Source organism: Dermochelys coriacea, chromosome 3 (assembly GCF_009764565.3).
Source record: "Dermochelys coriacea isolate rDerCor1 chromosome 3, rDerCor1.pri.v4, whole genome shotgun sequence".
Lineage (NCBI taxonomy): Eukaryota > Metazoa > Chordata > Testudines > Dermochelyidae > Dermochelys > Dermochelys coriacea.
In genome coordinates, this window is record NC_050070.1 from 186046599 (window position 1) to 186066176 (window position 19578).

The 19578-nt window shown below is 41.8% G+C and overlaps 1 protein-coding gene across 3 annotated transcripts in view; it reads right to left on the reverse strand.

Annotated features, from left to right (window-relative positions):
• RTN4 (reticulon 4) overlaps window positions 1–19236 on the reverse strand; it is a 73525-nt gene extending 54289 nt beyond the window's left edge. Inside the window, exon 1 of one of the 3 annotated variants that reach the window (XM_038394778.2) lies at window positions 18605–19236. In XM_038394778.2, coding sequence (XP_038250706.1) covers window positions 18605–19028 — 424 coding nt within the window. In that variant the 5' untranslated portion in view covers window positions 19029–19236. The remainder of the gene's footprint in view (window positions 1–18604) is intronic. The other 2 variants (XM_038394779.2, XM_038394780.2) reach the window with 2 other exon arrangements.
• Window positions 19237–19578: the final 342 nt, after the last annotated feature.

Genomic DNA, 19578 nt, shown 5'->3' on the forward strand with positions numbered 1-19578 from the left:
TCACCCAGTTTTGTGAGATCCTTTTGTCGCTCTTCGCAGTCTGCCTGGGACTTAACTATCTTGAGTAGTTTTGTATCATCTGCAAATTTTGCCACCTGTTTACCCTTTTTCCAGATCATTTGTGAATATGTTGAATAGGACTGGTCCCAGAACAGACCCCTGTGGGACACCACTATTTACCTCTCTCCATTCTGAGAGCTGACCATTTATACCTACCCTTTGTTTCCTATCTTTTAACCAGTTACCAATCTACAAGAGCACTTCCCTCTTATCCCGTGGCAGCTTACTTTGCGTAAGAGAATTTGGTGAGGGAATTTGGTGAGAGGCTGGTGGTTGTCCACCACTAAGGCACGCCAAACCAGCCAAACAGAGAAGACTTCGGTTTTACCCCACTAGCTAACCGTAAGTCATACAAGCAATTCCTTTAGACACTCCAGTTTCCCAGTATCACCACCGGTGCCACTCGTTATGGGGATGAATGGTTATGAAGTCAATACCCCAGTAAAAGAAAAAAGGTTCTCCCAGTCCCAAGACCAATGTACAAGTAAGATCTTACACACAAATCATGCTGTTGCCAATCCTTTAGAATCTAAAATCTAAAGGTTTATTTAGAAAAGAAATAAATATAGATGAGAGCTAAGATTGGTTAAATGGAATCAATTACATACAGTAATGGCAAAGTTCTTGGTTCAGGCTTGTAGCAGTGATGGAATAAACTGCAGGTTCAAATGAAGTCTCTGGAGTCCATCCACAGCTGGGATGAATCATTCAGTCCTTTGTTCAGAGCTTCAGTTTGCAGCAAAGTTCCTCCAGAGGCAAGAAGCAGGATTGAAGAAAAAAATTGAGGGGTTTCCAGGGCCTTTTATATTCTCTCTCTTGTGGGCGGAAACCCCTTGGTTCTCCTGTGCAAAATCACAGCAACAAGATGAAGTTTGGAGTCACATGTCCATGCATGACTCAGTTCTTCACAGGCCGACGCCATTGTTTACATGTTAGTTTGAACCAGGAGTCGGCAACCTTTCAGAAGTGGTGTGCCAAGTCTTCATTTATTCACTCTAATTTAAGGTTTTGCGTGCCAGTATTACATTTTAACATTTTTTAGATGGTCTCTTTCTACAAGTCTATAACATATAACTAAACTATTGTTGTATGTAAAGTAAACAAGTTTTTTTAAATGTTTAAGAAGCTTCAATTAAATTAAAATGCAGAGCCTCCCGGACCGGTGGTCAGGACTAGGGCAGTGTGAATGCCACTGAAAATCAGCTCACGTGCCGCCTTCGGCAATCATGCCATAGGTTGCCTACCCCTGGTTTGAACATTCCCAGGAAAGCTCACATGTGGATTGGCATCTCCCTAAGTTCATTGTCAGTTAAGTGTTTTTTGATTGGGCACTTACTGATAATAGTCCTTTCCCAAGAAACTGACCAAATGCTTCACTGAAGCTACTTAGAATCAAAACACATTGAGATACAAGTACATAGCCAACATTCATAACTTCAACTACAAAAATGATAGACACATACAGATAGCATAATCGTAAGCAGCAAATCATAACCTTTCCATAGACACCTTACTGGACCTCCTTTGTACAAGGTTTGGTGCAACTATAGGACTTTGGTTGCAACAATGATCTATAAGGTCACAGTTCATGTCAATAAGGTCCCAGCATCACATTAGCTATCCTCCAGTCATCTGGTACAGAAGCTAATTTAAATGACAGGTTACAGACTACAGTTAGTAGTTCTGCAATTTCACATTTGAGTTCCTTCAGAACTCTTGGGTGAATACCATCTGGTCTTGTGGACTTACTGCTGTTTAAATTTATCAATTTGTTCCAACGCCTCCTCTAATGATACCTCAATCTGGGACAGTTCCTCAGATCTGTCACCTAAAAAGAATGGCTCAGGACTCGCCCTCACATCCTCAGCCATGAAGACCTATGCAAAGAATTCATTTAGTTTCTCCGCAATGGCCTTATTGTCCTTGAGTGCTCCTTTAGCGCCTCAATCGTCCAGTGGCCCCACTAGTTTTTTTTAGCAGGCTTCCTGCTTCTGATGTACTTTAAAAAAAAAATTGCTATTACTTTTTGAGTCTTTGGCTAACTGTTCCTAAAAATTTCTTTTTTGGCCTTCCTAACTGTATTTTTACACTTCATTTGCCAATGTTTATGCTCCTTTCTATTTTCCTCACTAGGATTTAACTTCCGCTTTTTAAAGGATGCCTCTCACTGCTTGTTTTACTTTGTTGTTTAGCCACGGTGGCTTTTTTTTTTTTTATTTTCTTCTTATGATTGTTAATTTGGGGTATACATTTAAGTTGAGCCTCTATTATGGTATCTTTAAAAAGCTTCCACTTAGCTAGCAGAGATTTCACTTTTGGCAATGTACCCCTTAATTTCTGTTTAACTAACCTTCTCATCTTGTAGGGAGGGATAGCTCAGTGGTCTGAGCATTGGCCTACTAAACCCAGGGTTGTGAGCTCAATTCTTGAGGGGGCCATTTATGGATCTGGGGCAAAAATTGGGGATTGGCCCTGCTTTAAGCTAGACTAGACTAGACTTTAAGCTAGCTGGACTAGATGACCTCCTAAGGTCCCTTCCAATTCTAATATTCTATGATTTTTGAGTAGTTCCCCTTTCTGAAATTAAATACTACAGTGTTGGACCGCTGTAGTGTTTTTCCAGCCACAGGGATATTAAATTTAATTATATTATGGTCACTATTACCAAGTGGTCCAGCTATATTCACCTCTTGGCCCACATCTAGCGCTCCACTGAGATTAAATCAAGAATTGTCTCTCCTCTGGTGGGTTCCAGGACCAGCTGCTCCAAGAAGCAGTCATTTAAGGTGTCAAGAAACTTTATCTCTGCATCCCGTACTAAGGTGACATGTACCCAGTTAATATGGGAATAGCTGAAATCCCCCACTATTATTTATGATTATTATTATTATTAGAGCATGGAATTTCTATGGTATAATTTGATTCATTTACGATTTTTACTTCATTTGATTCTATGCTATCTATAATGCCACTCCTCCACCAACACAACCTGTTCTGTCATTCAGATATATTATGTACCCTGGTATTACGGTATCCCTTTGATTATCCTCATTACACCAAGTTTCTATGATGCCTATTATATCAATATCCTCATTTAATACAAGGCACTCTAGTTCACCCATTTTATTATTTAGACTTCTAGCATTGGTCTATAAGCACTTTAAAAACTTGTCTCCTTTTAACTGTCTGCCATTACACGATATAATTGAATGGAATTCTTTTTTATTTGACTGTTTCTGATCAGACCCTGCCTGTATTTTATCATTTTCCATCCTCTCGTCCTCACTAGGACATACAGATTCTCTAGGTTTCAGAGTAGCAGCCATGTTAGTCTGTATTCACAAAACAGAAAAGGAGTACTTGTGGCACCTTAGAGACTAACAAATTTATTTGAGCATAAGCTTTCGTGAGCTACAGCTCACTTCATCGGATGATGTTTTTCCACCGAATGCATCCGATGAAGTGAACTGTAGCTCACGAAAGCTTATGCTCAAATAAATTTGTTAGTCTCTAAGGTGCCACAAGTACTCCTTTTCTTTTTTTAGAGATTCTCTATTAATAGATCCTCCCCTAAGGGGATGTCCGAACCACGTGCTCCTCTGCACCTGTCGGATTTCCCCCAGCCCTTAGTTTAAAAACTGCTCTACGACCTTTTTTACGTTAAGTGCCAGTTATTACATTATTCCATTTTGGTTTAGGTGGAGCCCATCCTTCCTGTATAGGCTCCCCCTTTCCAAAAGTTTCCCCAGTTCCTAATAAATCTAAACCCCTCCTCCCTACACCATCGTCTCATCCTTCATTGCAACTCTGCAGTTCTGCTTGTCTAACTGGCCCTGCACATGGAACTGAGAGCATCTCAGAGAATGCTACCATGGAGGTCCTGGACTTCAATCTCTTACCTACCAGCCTAAATTTAGCCTCCATGACCTCTCTTCTATCCTTCCCTATGTCATTGGTACCTACCTGTACCATGACCACCAGCTCCTCCCCTGCACTACACATAAGTCTATCTAGATGTCTCGAGAGATCCGCAACCTTCGCACCAGGCAGGCAAGTCACCATGAGGTTCTCCCGGTCATCGCAAACCAGCTATCTATGTTTCTAATGATTGAATCACCCATTACGAATACCCGTCTTTTTCTAAATGCTGGCGTTCCCTTCCCCGAAAGGTATCATCGGGCAAGAGGATACCATATCATCATCTGGGAGGAGGGTCCCAACTATAGGATTGTTTCCCTCTGCTCCAGTTAGATGCTCTCCTTCCCTGGGACTTTCATCCTCCTCAACAGCACAGAGGCTGTTAGACCGGTGGTGGGACCATTCTACTGTGTCCCAGAAAGTCTCATCTATGTACCTCTGTCTCCCTCAGCTCTTCCAGTTCAGCCTCTCTGGTCTCCAAAGCCTGTACATGGTCTCTGAGTACAGGAGCTCCTTGCACCGAATGCACAGACATATGCCACTGCCCATAGGGCAGGTACATGCTGCATTGGGTGCAATAAACTGGGTAGCCCCCACTCCGTTGCTGGACTTCTCCCTGCATTTTCTTTTTACTCCAGCTGGTTCCTTTGTTGTTTTGTTTATATCAAGGGGGTGTTTCTGACTTTTAAGTTTAAAGAACGTTGAGTTCTAGCCCCTACTCACCCCTCCCCCCGTAAACTCCCTCGCCAGACTCCCCTGTTTGCCTCTCCTGGTCGCGAGCTCCTCTGGTCGCTTAGAAGCAGGCTTTTTAAAGCCCTGGTCTCCTTGAGTCCTGAGTAGCCCCGCCCCCGGTTAAGGGTTGATAGGTGCTAAAATGCTTAGGGATCACAGCTTTTCACCAAGAAAGTTAATAGGAAACAAGGTAAAATACACATTGACATCTTCAAGAGAAAAAGGAGTTGAATGGCCAAGATAGAACAAAAATTACTTTGACAAGGTCTTTGTTTTTCCAGAGGATCCTAGCCAGCAGAGAAAGGAAAGAAGAGGATACTACCATGTCCTTCAACAGAAGGGAACCCATATGGGTAAAATCCCCCATCCTCAGCTTTGGATCTGGATCTGGAAAGCAAAATTGATGAACCCTAACTAGGAAGGAGAAGTCACCTTTGAAAATGTTATCCTTCATCAGTTAAACTTTTCATTAGTATAAAAGGACATTAAATGAATATTTTACTATGCAAGAATCTCATGACAAAAAAAAAACAAGACCATAATCTGAAAGCTGCCCAAAATAAAGATTTGTCTGCAAAGGGAGTCATTCTTGGAATAGCTACGTCTGGATGCTTTTATTCTTATTTATTCTGTAATAAACACATCCAGACTAGGTGTTAATCAGGAATACTTAATTTATTCTGGATTTACTTTCATGTGTAGACAAAGCCTACATTCAATTTAAATGATTTTCCATTGTGATACAACTACAACAATTACCACATTGTACCAAAGTGTTTAAGGAATACAAAATAAGGAACACAATTAGATACTAGAAGAATCATTTAGTAACATTAATAATGACTGCAACTCTGCAATCAAAGTAATTGGATTTTTTCCATTAACTGAAGCCATATTTAGGCTATGTCTACACTATGGACTTTACAACAGCACAGCTGTTCCACTGCAGCTGCACCGCTGTAAGGTCTCCCATGTAGCCGCTCCTTCTACAATATTTTAGGTCCTCTCACATTTTCATGCAATCTGGAGTCATATAATTTAATCTGAAGACAGGTACATTAATCTAGTAGTCTCCCATACAGAATTTGTCATCTCAGACCAATGACAAAAATGGACTCAAAACAAGTACTTTCCTTCAAGTTCTGCAACCTACTTCCCCCACTTCCAAGATCATTACAAAAAATCTTCACACCTGCTCACAGTTTTTTCCTATCTCAGCACCAATGAACATATCATCTTATGGCTAAATAACAATTTCCTATTGAATGAGTCCAAGTTCTTCACCATCAGGCTTGCACATCTCCCAAAGAAACTGGTAGTTATTTCTGAAGCAACAATTCTTCCCCTGGAAAGGAAGACTACTGAAACGGATTACTCAAAAGTAGTTTATAAAGATCCAAACGTCTGAAGTGACAGCACTAGGGATGTAGCTCCACTTTATTTTATTTAGCCACAAAGTAAAAGCAACATAGACTGCACAATTGCAAGATTCTCTACACCATCCTGCCATACTGATATGTGAACAGGAACTAAAGATAAGTTAATTCAGTCCTTTACCACATTACTGTTTTGTCCCAGTGCTCACAGGAAGAGCAGCCCGTTGCAGCTAGCTGGTGAGTGGTTGGAACCAGGGTGGACCAGCAGCCCCCCCCCATTAGCTCCCCACTCCCCTAAGTTCCCTGTGCAGCAGCTGTTCCTCCCCCCACTGCCATGTGCGGCTACTGCCCTCTGCCTTGGAGCTGCTTCCAGAGACTCCTGCTTGCTGTACGGGGGAGGTGTTTCCCCCTTCCCCCTGCTCCTGCACCCCACTTACTGCATCTTTCATAGAGCAGGGGGGACACACGACGGAGGGAGTTTCTAGGCAGTAGCTGTGGTCTCAGGTCTCACTCAGCAAGCCAATTTAATTAACAAGGCAGTGTACTTAAGCCTAGGGTCAGCTAATTAAAGGGGAAATGCACATTTTTTTCTCTCACACACAGTGCATAATCAGCAATAACCCAAATGTAGGTGAATAAATTTAACTACTATAAAAAGCAAACAGTCCCCCCCGCCCTAAAAAAAAAAGCTTCCAAGCCTTCCTTATACATCAGAAAGCAATAAAAGGGGACACAAACAATTTAAAAAGTATTTTAAAGTACCCTTTAAGTTAAAAATTTTTACTTTTATAGTTAGCAGTAAAAAAAAAAAAGCTTTTAAAGTTAAGTGCATTTCCTAGAAGATACCTGGGGAAGGGAATGCATATCTCCCACTTCCAGACTTGACCTTTTGAAGCTTCACCCAAAGGAGGGGACCTTTTATCTGCTGATCATCAGTTACATAAGAACAGATCGTTAATAAACAATAAAAGGATAAAAGAGTGATTCTCAGATTCATGGAGGTGCTTGTTCTGAGCTAACAGCTGTTATGAACCTTTGACCACAGAAAACCCTTTGATGGGGTTTGAAGGCCTGCTTTATTGCTGGGGGATTCAGTGCAGGCTGGGAACTGTGCCACCTGGAAATATTCCAATTAGGAGGGAGAGAGATGCATGTCTCCACCCAAGAGAGGTGACAAGGCTGGGGAGCTGGAAGCCTGAAAGTAGGTGCCCTTGCTGGTCCTTGATGGGGAACACAGTCACAGTTGCCCTTAAACCACAGCACTATGCTGGACCACCATAAGACACAGTTGGGTTCCATTTCTCCTGCACAAGGACAGGGGAAGGGTGAAGGGGGATGAAGGAGGAGATCACAAAGAGCTAATCAGTTAAGTATTGTATCTTTGTAACAATTACAGTTAATCTTCTCACTGACCTTCCCCCAAATCCTATGGTTGGTCCTATGTACAGTGGAGTCACCACACTAGATAGAGGAGACTGTCTCATTTCCAACGGCAGGGAAACCTGAAAAACTGTTTTACAAGCCCACTCAAAAACACTAAATCTAGCTTTGCACTTTCAACTGAGGATGTCAATGCTCTTCACGCTCTTTAAATTAAGTTTAAGATAAAGAGAGAAGAATGGTATTGTAGCTAAGGCACTAAGTTAGGATTTAGTAGAGTTACTCTGCCTATTGTGCACCCCCTTCCCTGCCAGTATGAGGTATACCCCTCAACTTTCAAGCATGTCCCAATGGGACACCTGTAAATGTAACAGCTGTCATCTTCGACAAACACTGGATATTGAAACAAATCAAAAGCTTGAGTCTTTGGAGCTTGTGTTGAAGAGCAAGGCTTTCAAAATGAAAGTTCTCGCAGGCTATGTTTACGCTAGTAACGGGGATGGTGGTGGGGGGAGGTGTTTTCCCTGCTCATGTACACACTCATGCTAGCTCTCATTGAGCTAGTGTGAGCATAAATAGCAGCGTAGCCCTAGTAGGACCTGATACACTTTCCCAGTGACACACAACTATTTACTAGTCGACAGCTGAATACTGGTGATGAGGAATTCGGCATACTATCTCTGGCTGTGGGAGAGGAGTATGATTTATAGTGGGTGGAGATATGATAACCAAAACAGGTTTCATCACTCTGTAAGATAACATCATGTAGTGGATAAGATCGGGGTTTGTCATGTTATGGACCTGAGATCTGGACCAACAGTGATCTTGCATCTGTTCTCTGCTAACTTATATAACAACTGGGAGCGAAGGGCGTGTCCAGCAGCTCTTCACTGTTTTCTAGATTGAGGTTTATGGCCTCAGGCAATAATAAAATGTAGTGAATTGCACTGGAATTTCAACTTTCCCCAAGGTTTTAGTACTACATAATGAGATTGCTTAATAAGTTTTGTCCCTGGAAGTGAGTGATGGTGCACATATTTTCATTATGACTGAAATGTTATAAAATACTCTAAAAAAGACAAACTTATTTGTATTACGATAGCGCCTAGGAGCCCCATCCATGGACAAGGATGCAATTGTATTAGGAGCTGTATAAATATAAAACAAAAAGGCTGACCCAGCTTCACAGAGCTTACAGTCTAAGTATAATAGATATTCTAGAAAATAGCAAGAGGAACAACACCATCAATAGGAGGACTGGTCCCAGGTTGTTTTAGATTTCTTGCAGAAGGGCATAAAGAAAAAAATAATCCAGTGGAAACTACTGCCAACAGGGTGATGTTTAAACACTTATTCTCTTTGTATCAATTCATTTTCCATCATACTACCATGCAAAATTCAAATAATGCTCAAAGATTATATTCTAACTTTTGTTTTTGCCAGTTTCATGAGATTTTACAAAATAAAGATTTAAAGCTCCTATTAAAATTGAACTTGGAAATACAACCCGATGGTGCAGTCACAACAGTACCCCAGTACTCCACACTTTCCACAGCATAATGGTTTTTTAGGGCTGTCGATTAATCGCAGTTAACTCATGTGATTAACTCAAAAAAATTAATCGCAATTAAAAAAGTCAATTGTGATTCATCGCAGTTTTAATCACACTGTTAAAAAATAGAATATCAATTGAAATTTATTAAATATTTTTGGATTATTTTCCACAAATATATTAACTCCAACCACAAAATACAAAGTGCACAGTGCTGACTCCATATTATTATTCTTGATTATAAATATTTGCACTGTAAAAATGATAAAACAAAAGAAACAGTATTTTTCAACTCACCTCATACAAGTACTGCAGTGCAATCTCTCCATCATGAAAGTGCAACTTACAAATGTAGATTTTGTTAGCACTCAAAAAAAAAAAAAAATGCAAAGTTACAAGAGCCTACAAGTCCACCCAGTCCTACCTGTTGTTCAGGCAATCACTCAGAGAAACAAGCTTGTCTACATTTATGGGAGACAATGCTGCCCGCTTCTTGATCACAATGTCACCTGAAAGCGAGAACAGGCATTCACATGACACCACTCTAGCCAGTATCATAAGGCGCCTATGCACCAGATATGCCAAACATTCGTATGCCCCTTCATGCTTCAGCCACCATTCCAGAGGACATATTTCAATGCTGATGATGCTCATTAAAAAAAATGCATTAATTAAATTAGTGACTGAACTCCTTGGGGGAGAATTGTACGTCTCCTGCTGTTTTACCCGCATTCTGCCATATATTTCATATTATAGCAGTCTCGGATGATGACCCAGCACATATTAATTTTAAGAACACTTTCACTACAGATTTGACAAAACACAAAGAAGGTACCAATGTGAGATTTCTAAAGGTAGCGCCAGCACTCGACCCCAAGTTTAAGAATCTGACATGCCTTCCAAAAGCTTGGAGGGAGGAGTTGGGGAACATTTTTTCATAAGTCTTAAAAATTTCTGATGCAGAAAACTACAGAACCCAAACCACCAGAGAAGATGATGAAAATGAACATGCATTGGTCCGCACTGCTTTGGATCATTATCAAGCAGAACCCGTCATCAACATGTCCTCGGAATGATGGACGAAGCATGAAGGGACACACGAATCCCCAGCCCATCCGGCACGTAAATATCCCGCAAAACCGGCTACAACATGCCATGTGAACACCTGCTCTCACTCCCAGGCGACACTGCAAACAAGAAGTGCATCACCTTCACATGCAAACAAATCTGTCCATCCGAGCAACTGGCTGAACAAGAAACAGGACTGAGTAGACCTGTAGGATCCGAAGTTTCACATTGTCCTATCCTTGAATGCAGGTTTTTTCTGCACATAATTCTACACCTGCAAGTTCATCCTTCATGACAAAGAGATTGCACCACAGCACTTGCAAAGGGGGAACTGAAAAATATTATTTCTTTTGTTTTTTTTACAATGCCAATATTTGCAATAAAAACAAAGTGATACTGCACACCCTGCACCCTATGCTGCAATTCAAATCAATACGTTTGAAAATGTAGAAAACATCCAAATAGTATTCTATTATTATTTAACACTGCAATTAATCACACAATTAATCACGATTAATATTTTTAATCACACAATTAATCGTGATTAATATTTTTAATCGCCTGACAACCCTAGTTATTTTATGGTTTATTTTGTTTTTTGGAGGGGTGAGGAAGAAGGGAGGGAAGGAAAGCATCCTTCAAATTTGTCAGATACCTACTAGCTAGCAGTAACAAAAGATGAAACTCCCAAGCAGAATCCAGGGACAGCACTCTAACATAAATCGAGTATCCTGCTTTTCCCCCAACAACTTGAGGGGTGCCTGAGTGGAAAAGGGTAATACAAAATACAATAGAAGAGGTAGATAGAGCACACAGTGTTGTGAAACAAATATGTAAGAATGTGGAAGGAAAGAGATAGACATTTGGGAAAAATATACCATGACTGATTAAAAGTAATACCCCAAAGAAGCTAAACCTATTCCAAAGAAGCTAAACCTAAATTCTGTGGCAGAATCCCTAGATATTATACCACTTTGATGTAGCATAGTGAAAATTCTGAAGTTTCTTTACTTAAATTAGAAGACTGAGATTTTAAATTATTGAAGGTGTATAATGTCAGTATGATAGCACCTGTCTGTTTTGACATCCATTTAATTTCATGCTATGTCCACATTTTTGTATTTTAGTGGGACTGGATCTGTAAATCAGCATGAGAATGCTAAAATAAAGAATTTTAGAAATAGGTTCATAGTGTTAGTATAAGGGCTGTCAAGCGAATTAAAAAATTAATTGCAAGAATGCTGTTAATAATAGAATAGTTTATTTAAATATTTTGGATGTTTCTGCATTTTCAAATATATTGATTTCAACACAGACTACAAAGTGCAGTGTTCATGTTATATTTATTTTTTATTACAAATATTTGCACTGTAAAAAAAAATAGTATTTTTCAATTCACCTAATACAAGTACTGTAGTGCACTCTCTATCATAAAAGTCGGACTTACAAATGTAGAATTATGGAAAAAAAATAACTGAACTCAAAAATACAAAATTTAAAACTTTAGCGCCTACAAGTCCACTCAGTCCTACTTCTTATTCAGCCAATCGCTCAGACAAACAAGCTTGTTTAGATTTGCAGAAGATAATGCTGCCCACTTCTTGTTTACAATGTCACCTGAAAGTGAGAATAGGCGTTTGTACGGCACCATTGTAGCCAGCATTGCAAGATATTTATATGCCAGATGGGACATATGAATCTTTACCACTTCATGCTTCGCCCACCACTCTAGAAGATATGCTTCCATGCTGATGACGGGTTCTGCTCGATAACAATCCAAAGCAATGCGGACTCCCGCATGTTCATTTTCATCATCTGAGTCAGATGCGACCAACAAAAGGTTGATTTTCTTTTCTGGTGGTTCAGGACTTCAGATTCTTAAACCTTGGTTCGAATGCTGTAGCTATCTTTAGAAATCTCACGTTAGTACCTTCTTTGCATTTTGTCAAAGCTGCAGTGAAAGTATTCTTAAATCGAACAACATATGCTGAGTCATCATCCGAGAACACAATAAAACAAAATATATGGCAGAATGCAGGTAAAACAGAGCAGGAGACATACAATTCTCCCCCAATGAGTTCAGTGACAAATTTAATTAATGTTTTATTTTTTTGAAAATGAGCGTCATCAGCATGTAAGCACATCCTCTGGAATGGTGGTCAAAGCATGAAGAGGCATACGAACGTTTAGCATACCTAAATACCTAGCAGTGCAGACTACAAAAGTGCCATGCAAACTGTTCTCATTTTCAGGTGACATTGTAAACAAGAAGCAGGCAGCATTATCTCCTGTGAATGTAAACAAACTTATTTGTCTTAGTGACTGGCTGAACAAGAAGTAGTACTGAGTGGACTTCAGTCTCTAAAATTTTACATTGTTTTGTTTTTGAGTGCAGTTATGCAAACAAACAAAAAAAACCTACATTTGTAAGTTGCACTTTCACAATAGAGATTGCACTACAGTACTTGTATGAGGTGAATTGAAAAATACTATTTCTTTTGTTTATCATTTTACAGTGCAAATATTTGTAATAAATAGAAAGTAAACACTATACGCTTTGTATTCTGTGTTGTAAAATTGAAATCAAATATTTGAAAATGTAGAAAAATATCCAAAATATTTAATAAATTTCAATTGGTATTCTATTGTTTAACAGTGTGATTAAAACTGCGATTAATCTCAATTCATTTTTTTATCGTGATTCATCTTTTTTGAGTTAATCGCATGAGTTAACTATGTTTAATCAACAGCCCTAGTTAGTATTTAATAATAATTCTTGAATGTGTGAATATTTGTTTATTGTTGCATTTATATTGTTATTTTTGTTACTAGCTCTGTACATTATAGAATGAGAGAAACAGGAGCTGCCCCTTTAAGAACAGGATGAATATCCTTGCAGTGAGCACTTTCAGAAGCCTATCAGCGATGTATATGCTGCTGTCTGAGGAGGCCAGCTTGCTTTGGGAAGACTTGGCCTACAAGAAGCTCTGAAGAAAGGTTAGAATTCCAAGAATAAACTGAGTTCTCATTCAAAGACTGAGCATTGTTTCTGAAAGCATAACAAATTTGGAGGGTCCATCAAGATTCTTTGTTCTAGACTACATAGAGGTTGATCAGGTTAACAGGCATAGGTCTTTTAGCTCTTACAGTAGAAGCTCACACCTTTTAAGAACAAGAGGTCAAGTTTCTTTCCCCATTGCTGATGGCCTACAAAGGGAAATGTTGTTACATCAGCTGCAGAAGAGGTAAATCCAGGATAGTTAAGCAGAATAGAATGAGGCAGCTGGGGAGCAGGGAGAACAGAATCAAATGGCTAGGAAATATGTCTAGGGAACAGAGAAGCAGGTGCAGGGAGAGAGGTGAAGGGGGACAGGGAGCAGAGAACTCAAGTGCAGGGGAGTAGAGGGAGAGTAGAACGATTAGGAGTATGGATATGTAAAAAACTGCCCATACTGTCTTCCTTTTTAAAAAAAAAAAAGGGGGGAGGATGAAACTTTTACTAAGTTGGGTTCTGCCTCAGGATAATATTCAAGAGCCCTTAACTTAAGGGGAAAGTAAAGCACAAGCCAACATGACACTGCAACAAAACTTAGGGGCAGGTGGAGGGGGGCAGTCTTCCCATTTGTTAACAGTAAGTGAAAAAGTATCCTTGAAATAGGGATCCTGACAGCAGCAAAGTGAAACTAGCATGTCAGTTTCACACCTATGCTCAAATCAGCAAAGGCTGCAAAGGAGTAACGGATTGAAAATGACTGAAGCCCTTCTCCCCTGCTGTTGACAGAATTAGCTTCCCTCCTGCAGCCAGGACAGCTCCAAATTGACAGATCTCACCTAACCAAGGCAAATATGAAAGGCAGGATCTTTCATTCAAAGTGCTGCCGTGAACTCTACTGGAAATTTGGTCTACTTCTCCCTTTCCAGACACCAGAGAAAGGAGGAGTGTCTGTGCTGGGCTTCCTACGACAGCATTGCTTTTAAACCACACTGGGCTCATTCTCTGGACCCCTGTCCAAAAAATAAATAAATAAATAGTATCATCCTCAGGCTAGTAGATGTAGTCCTCTAGGCAATACGGTTTGATTTTCCAGAGATGATAACTACCCACAATTCCAATGGAAGTAAGATTTAGATGCTCAGCACAAGTAAAGTTAGGCCCACAGGTGACTGCAAAAATTTAATAGATGCTTTTGACTTCATTGATGGTAAAGGAAAAAGTAATAACTCCCTCTCATATCCAGACAGATGGGCAATGACAGTCTGAAAATTTCAGACAAAGCGATGAAGCATAGTTCCTCCCTGAATAATCACGACCATGGAAACAAGAGCAGAAGAGGAAAAAATAAAATAGCACTACTGGAACCAGTCAACCCACTGATCACTCACCTCTCCTACACATCACATAGTTACACTGCTCTAAGAGAGGAAACTGAATAGCAAAATAAATCTATATTCTAAGTTTGATATATGTAGAGGAAAATTGTAATGTAGGACATACTCTTATTTTCATTCCTAATGTAATACAGTGAGTATCTCAAACATAAACAAACATTAATAATCAAGAAAAATATCATCTTGATAACCTGATGATGCTGACAGGAAATATTGCCTGGAAAAGGCATACACATTCAAAGTTGTTGCATGCCACATTCTGTCTTTTAACTTTGTACATCTGTCTTTTCTACATATTCCAATGGTGTACTGCTTTTTCTGTATTGGACAGCATATTAAGATTCATTTACTCGTACATTTACTCAACTCTGACATTGAAGGTACAGATTCCTTTGTCCGAAATGTCATCATACATGTTCTTACTACAGGCAATACTACTCCATTCTCTGTTTATTTTAAATAGAACTTCTAAATTATTCAAAATGCAAACAACTGAATTAAAACAAAACACAAAGAAAGCTCACATATTGTAGACAATTTCTGCCCAAAAGTGATTTTTCTAAATTCTAAGTCAAACACATGAAATCACAAAGCATATACCACAGAACAGAAAGCATATGCAACTAAAATCCTCAAAAACAGGCTGAACTTTTACATATACACATCCCATCTTAGTTGTCAGCTATATTGCCTCAGGATACAGGCACAAATTTAATCCTGTCAATTTTATACAGTGACTAAAAAAAGTGATCTAAACTGGAGCCAAACTAAACACTTATGTAGGAATAAACTGTTCCAACATCAGCTATTAAGATAACTGCTCCAGCGCAAAAACAGTTGAAGTTTAAAAAGATACACAATATGTTTGAAATATAAAATATTCTTCCATATAAGAAAACTGGAGTTACTCATGTAGTCCTTAAATAAAGCAAATATATAGACAATATTTCTAGAGTGAGACATCAAAGAGTTAAAAGTAGTTTCAGAAACAAGTACTCAAAATATTTCCTACTGCCTACTAGACAAAGACTAAGGCTACTAGCATGAGTAAACTACAGGGCTGCCGTGCCCCCTACCTAAAAGCCATGCTTTCCCAAAGGGCCCATCCTACATCAAAAAGAAAAGGAGTACTTGTGGCACCTTAGAGACTAATAAATTTACGTCAGTCAATTCTGCACCACTACTTTAAACTAATTTTGTCTTCAATAAATTCCGCCCCTTCCAAGTGAAGTTTTGCACCCTTCTTATTAACGTCTTGTCTCTCCCTGAAAATACCACCCAGGTCATCATCATCCTCCTGCATCCAAATCCTCTGTTTCATACATCATCTCTACTCTATAAAGAAGAAATGGCTCAGGAACTGCTCTGCTCCCTGCCTTTCCCTTTCTCTGAAAAACAGATCCAGGAACTCTGCCCCTTACCTCCTGCTAAAAGGAGTGCAAGTGGCCTGCTCTGTTCCTTCCTCCCCGCTCTGCTCAAGCACTTCCCCATTCCTACTCAAAGGCACTTTTCCTGGGCAAAATTTCTATTCAGCCATCAACTATTATCCCTTCCCCTATACACTTCAGCCCACTTGCCTGTGAAGGACCCATACAAACAGAAAAACTAACTACATGAAAACAAACCTGTAAATCTGTCTTCACACAATACTGTCAAATATACAAAATTAAATAAATTGAAACAGGAAAAGTTTACATTGCAAATTTCCTTCAGTTACAGTAGTCTTTGATGCTAAAGGTAACAATTGTAAGTGACAGTATTTTTAGAAGAAAGTGCAATTTGTACATTGGTGTCCTTTTAATAAAGTTCTTCTGGGTTTTAGGTTAATTTGTTACGCATCTTTTAGAAGAAACATTTGTTTAAGAAGTCCATCTCACTGAGAGTCTTTATTTCCACCACTATACCTAGGTATTACTGCACTTTTGTATCTTTGCCTTGCTTATGTATTATTGCACATGGGTCATTATGAGTTAAGGATAACAATTATAAGGCATCTTGATTTCTTCACTTTTATTATTTAAAAAAAAAAGTCACACTTCTTTGGCTATGATCTTGTCAAGTTTCAAACTAAGCATGACTGGTGCTAAAATACAATGGCAATGAACACTATCATAGATTAAACAGAGCTATGCTGGTCAGTACTTGGGATTGGAGACTTTCAAAGAAAGCCTCAGTACTACAGGAGTGCAGGTGGTAGCTCAACAAGCATCAGCACCTTAAGTGAGCTGTAGCTCACGAAAGCTTATGCTCTAATAAATTTGTTAGTCTCTAAGGTGCCACAAGTACTGCTTTTCTTTTAGCACCTTAGTCTGTATCAGAACTGAACCAGTACTCACCATGATGTAAGGAGCACTCTACTGTTGGAGATGCTGTCTCTACAATGAAACAGAACCAAGAACAAGGCCATTTGTGGTCTCTAACAGCCCTATGATGGAAGTTAGGGATGGGAGGTTGTGATATTTAGTACTCAGCATATGCTTTTGTATTACACTAGTTTTCTTTTGGGGAGAGAGGGTTTCATTTTCATTTTAATAGTTTTTAGCAAACAACACAGAATTTACAATAAAGAAGGTATTTACAAACAAAATTTTATTGCACTCTTTGTAAGGGTATGTGTGGAGGAAGTTATCTGTTTACATTGTGCCTGACTACATCCCTGTGAGATTGACTTAAAACAGAAGGAAAGTTGTTTTTCTCTTTCCCCCCCTCTTTCTTCCCCACCCACTACCAAATAGTACTTTAAATACACACACACACACACACACACACACACATACATATATATTCTGGGGCAGTATACAAAGTGATCCTAACACAGCAGTATGTCCACATTACTGGTCACTAAGAATACTAAAGATCTAGGACTATCAATGTGTGCATCACTGTACTCGTGAAACCACCACAAATTATTTTTACCGCAATAGATATTTTAGTTATTAAATGCAAAACAACAAATATCCCAGAAAAGGAATAAATGACGCAGACAGGGAAAACAGGGAAACAATTAGGTCTCCGATAGCTTTTGAATTTAATACTTAAATAATCCACCAGCTCCATGCTGTTCAGTTGTGTCGCCCATTTTAACAGCACCACTCCTCTAATATCTAATGCGCTCTAATTAGCTCTTAGCTTTCGTCCTTTTTTTTTTTTTAAATGGATACCCCACTGTCCCTCCCTAGTTTGGAATACGGGGGAGGGATTCCAGTGCAGATAACACCCAGCAACAGTACGAGGTCTGCCCAGGATCTCTACTGCACCTATTACAGCAGCTACGTTGCGACTGTGTCTGAGGAAACCGGGCGGCAGCACGCGGCAGGAAGTTGCCCCCCTTTTCCTAGGCGTGGCACCAGGGGAGGGAGGCGCTCCACTCAGCCAGTCGCCTTCCAGCATGAGCGACAGGGTCGAGGAGGTGGGGCGCTAGGGGACAATGGATGGGTGGAACAGGCAGCTTCGCCACCACCCTTGTCTCCAGACAGCGACAAGAAGAAACGAGCAGACAAAAAATGTGCACCACTGCACCGGGCAGAGCCCAGTGAGAAGCAGCAGCCAACGCAGCGTTTTCCCCGTCCCCCATTTAATATATATTATTTAAAAAGACAAAGACGAGAATCTGCCCTGAATCAGCAGCTCTAAGTCCCGGAGCGCAGACGGGAACAGCCAAGAAGGGAGCGGGGGAGCGAAGGAGGCGGCGTGGGGGAGGCAGCGGACAGAAAAGAGATGAGCTAGAGGAGGATGAGCGGGCAGCAGCCGCGGGACGTGGAGAGATTCACATTGCTCTTGTTCCCAGGCTGCTGCGGGCAGCATCCCCCTCGCACGCACACCTCGCTCCCGGGGTCACCGAGTCCGGGCATGTCCGACTAGCGGAAGGGACCCGAGAGGCCTCAGGAGGCCAGCAGAGGCTGCGGACAAAGGGGAAACTCCCTGCTCCGCACGGCTGCGGCAGACGGGGGCCGCCGGCGTTGCCGGGGAAGGAGAGTGTGGGAGCCGGGGTGCCCCTTCCTCTCCCCGCCAGCCCCTCTAGCTCCAGTGCACCCCCGCCGCAAAGCCAGCCACGCCCTCTAGCGCGGCTACTCCCCTCCCCCGGAGCAGGAACCGGGCCGCAGGGTGGGATGCGGGGGATGGCACTTACCAGCACAGCCGGAGGACGATCCCCTTCTCCTGGGAGCAGCGGCGGGGTGTGTCGGCAAGGAGCTGCGGGCAGGGGGCTCCGGTTTGGGAGGCAGGGGGGCGGGGGGTTCGGGTTCAGGCAGGGGGGGCGGGCTGGAGAAGGAAGAGACGGCGGGAGGGCTCCTGTCCGGTTGCGGAGGAGGCTGCTCGGGGGCTATAGGGCGGAGGGTCTCCCCGGAGCCTCCGAGGTCCAGCAGCGGGGCGGAGGCCGCGGCCGTGGCCGGCGGCTTCCTCTCCATCACCTCGTCGAAGTCCTCGTCGTCGTCGTCGTCGTCGTCCACTTCCTCCTCCTCGGGCTCCCGCACGAACTGGTACTGGAAGTGGGGCTGCTGCGGCCGGGCTGGGCCGGAGGAGGAGACCAGGGGGGACTGGTCCGGCTCGTCCATGGTGCTGGGGCCGCAGGAACAATGAGTGAGCGGGGCTCTCTCCGCCAGCTCCTCCGGCTGCTCGCACTGGCGGGGGGCTGCACAGCTGCCGCGGTGCCGAGCCGAAGCTCCACGCCCTGTTGAGTCAGACTGGGAAGCAGAGGCAGAGCTGACGCCCCCCTTCACGAGAGTAGAGAAGGATAGCCTGGCTAGCCAATGGGAGGGAGAGAGGAAGCCGGGACACACTCGGGGAACCAATAAGAGGCTGCTGCCGCCTTCGCCTAATGAATATTCAACAGGGGATGGACGCTGGCGGCTGAACAGAGATAGAAAAGTCGGGTGAAGTTCGGTGCAAAGAATGTGGGTGGGGCGAGCCCTGGAGGGTGGGGAGCCTGTGTTGGGAAGGAGGGAGACTCTGTGGCGGGGGTATGTGTGTTTCTGAGGGGAGCTGTGTGTGTGTGTGATGCGGGGATGGGCACGGGGACTATGTGCGTCTGAAGGTTGGTGTCTTACAGTAAAGGGAAAGGGGGGGTTTCTATAACTGAGGGGGGCTGGGGAGAATGGGAGCTCT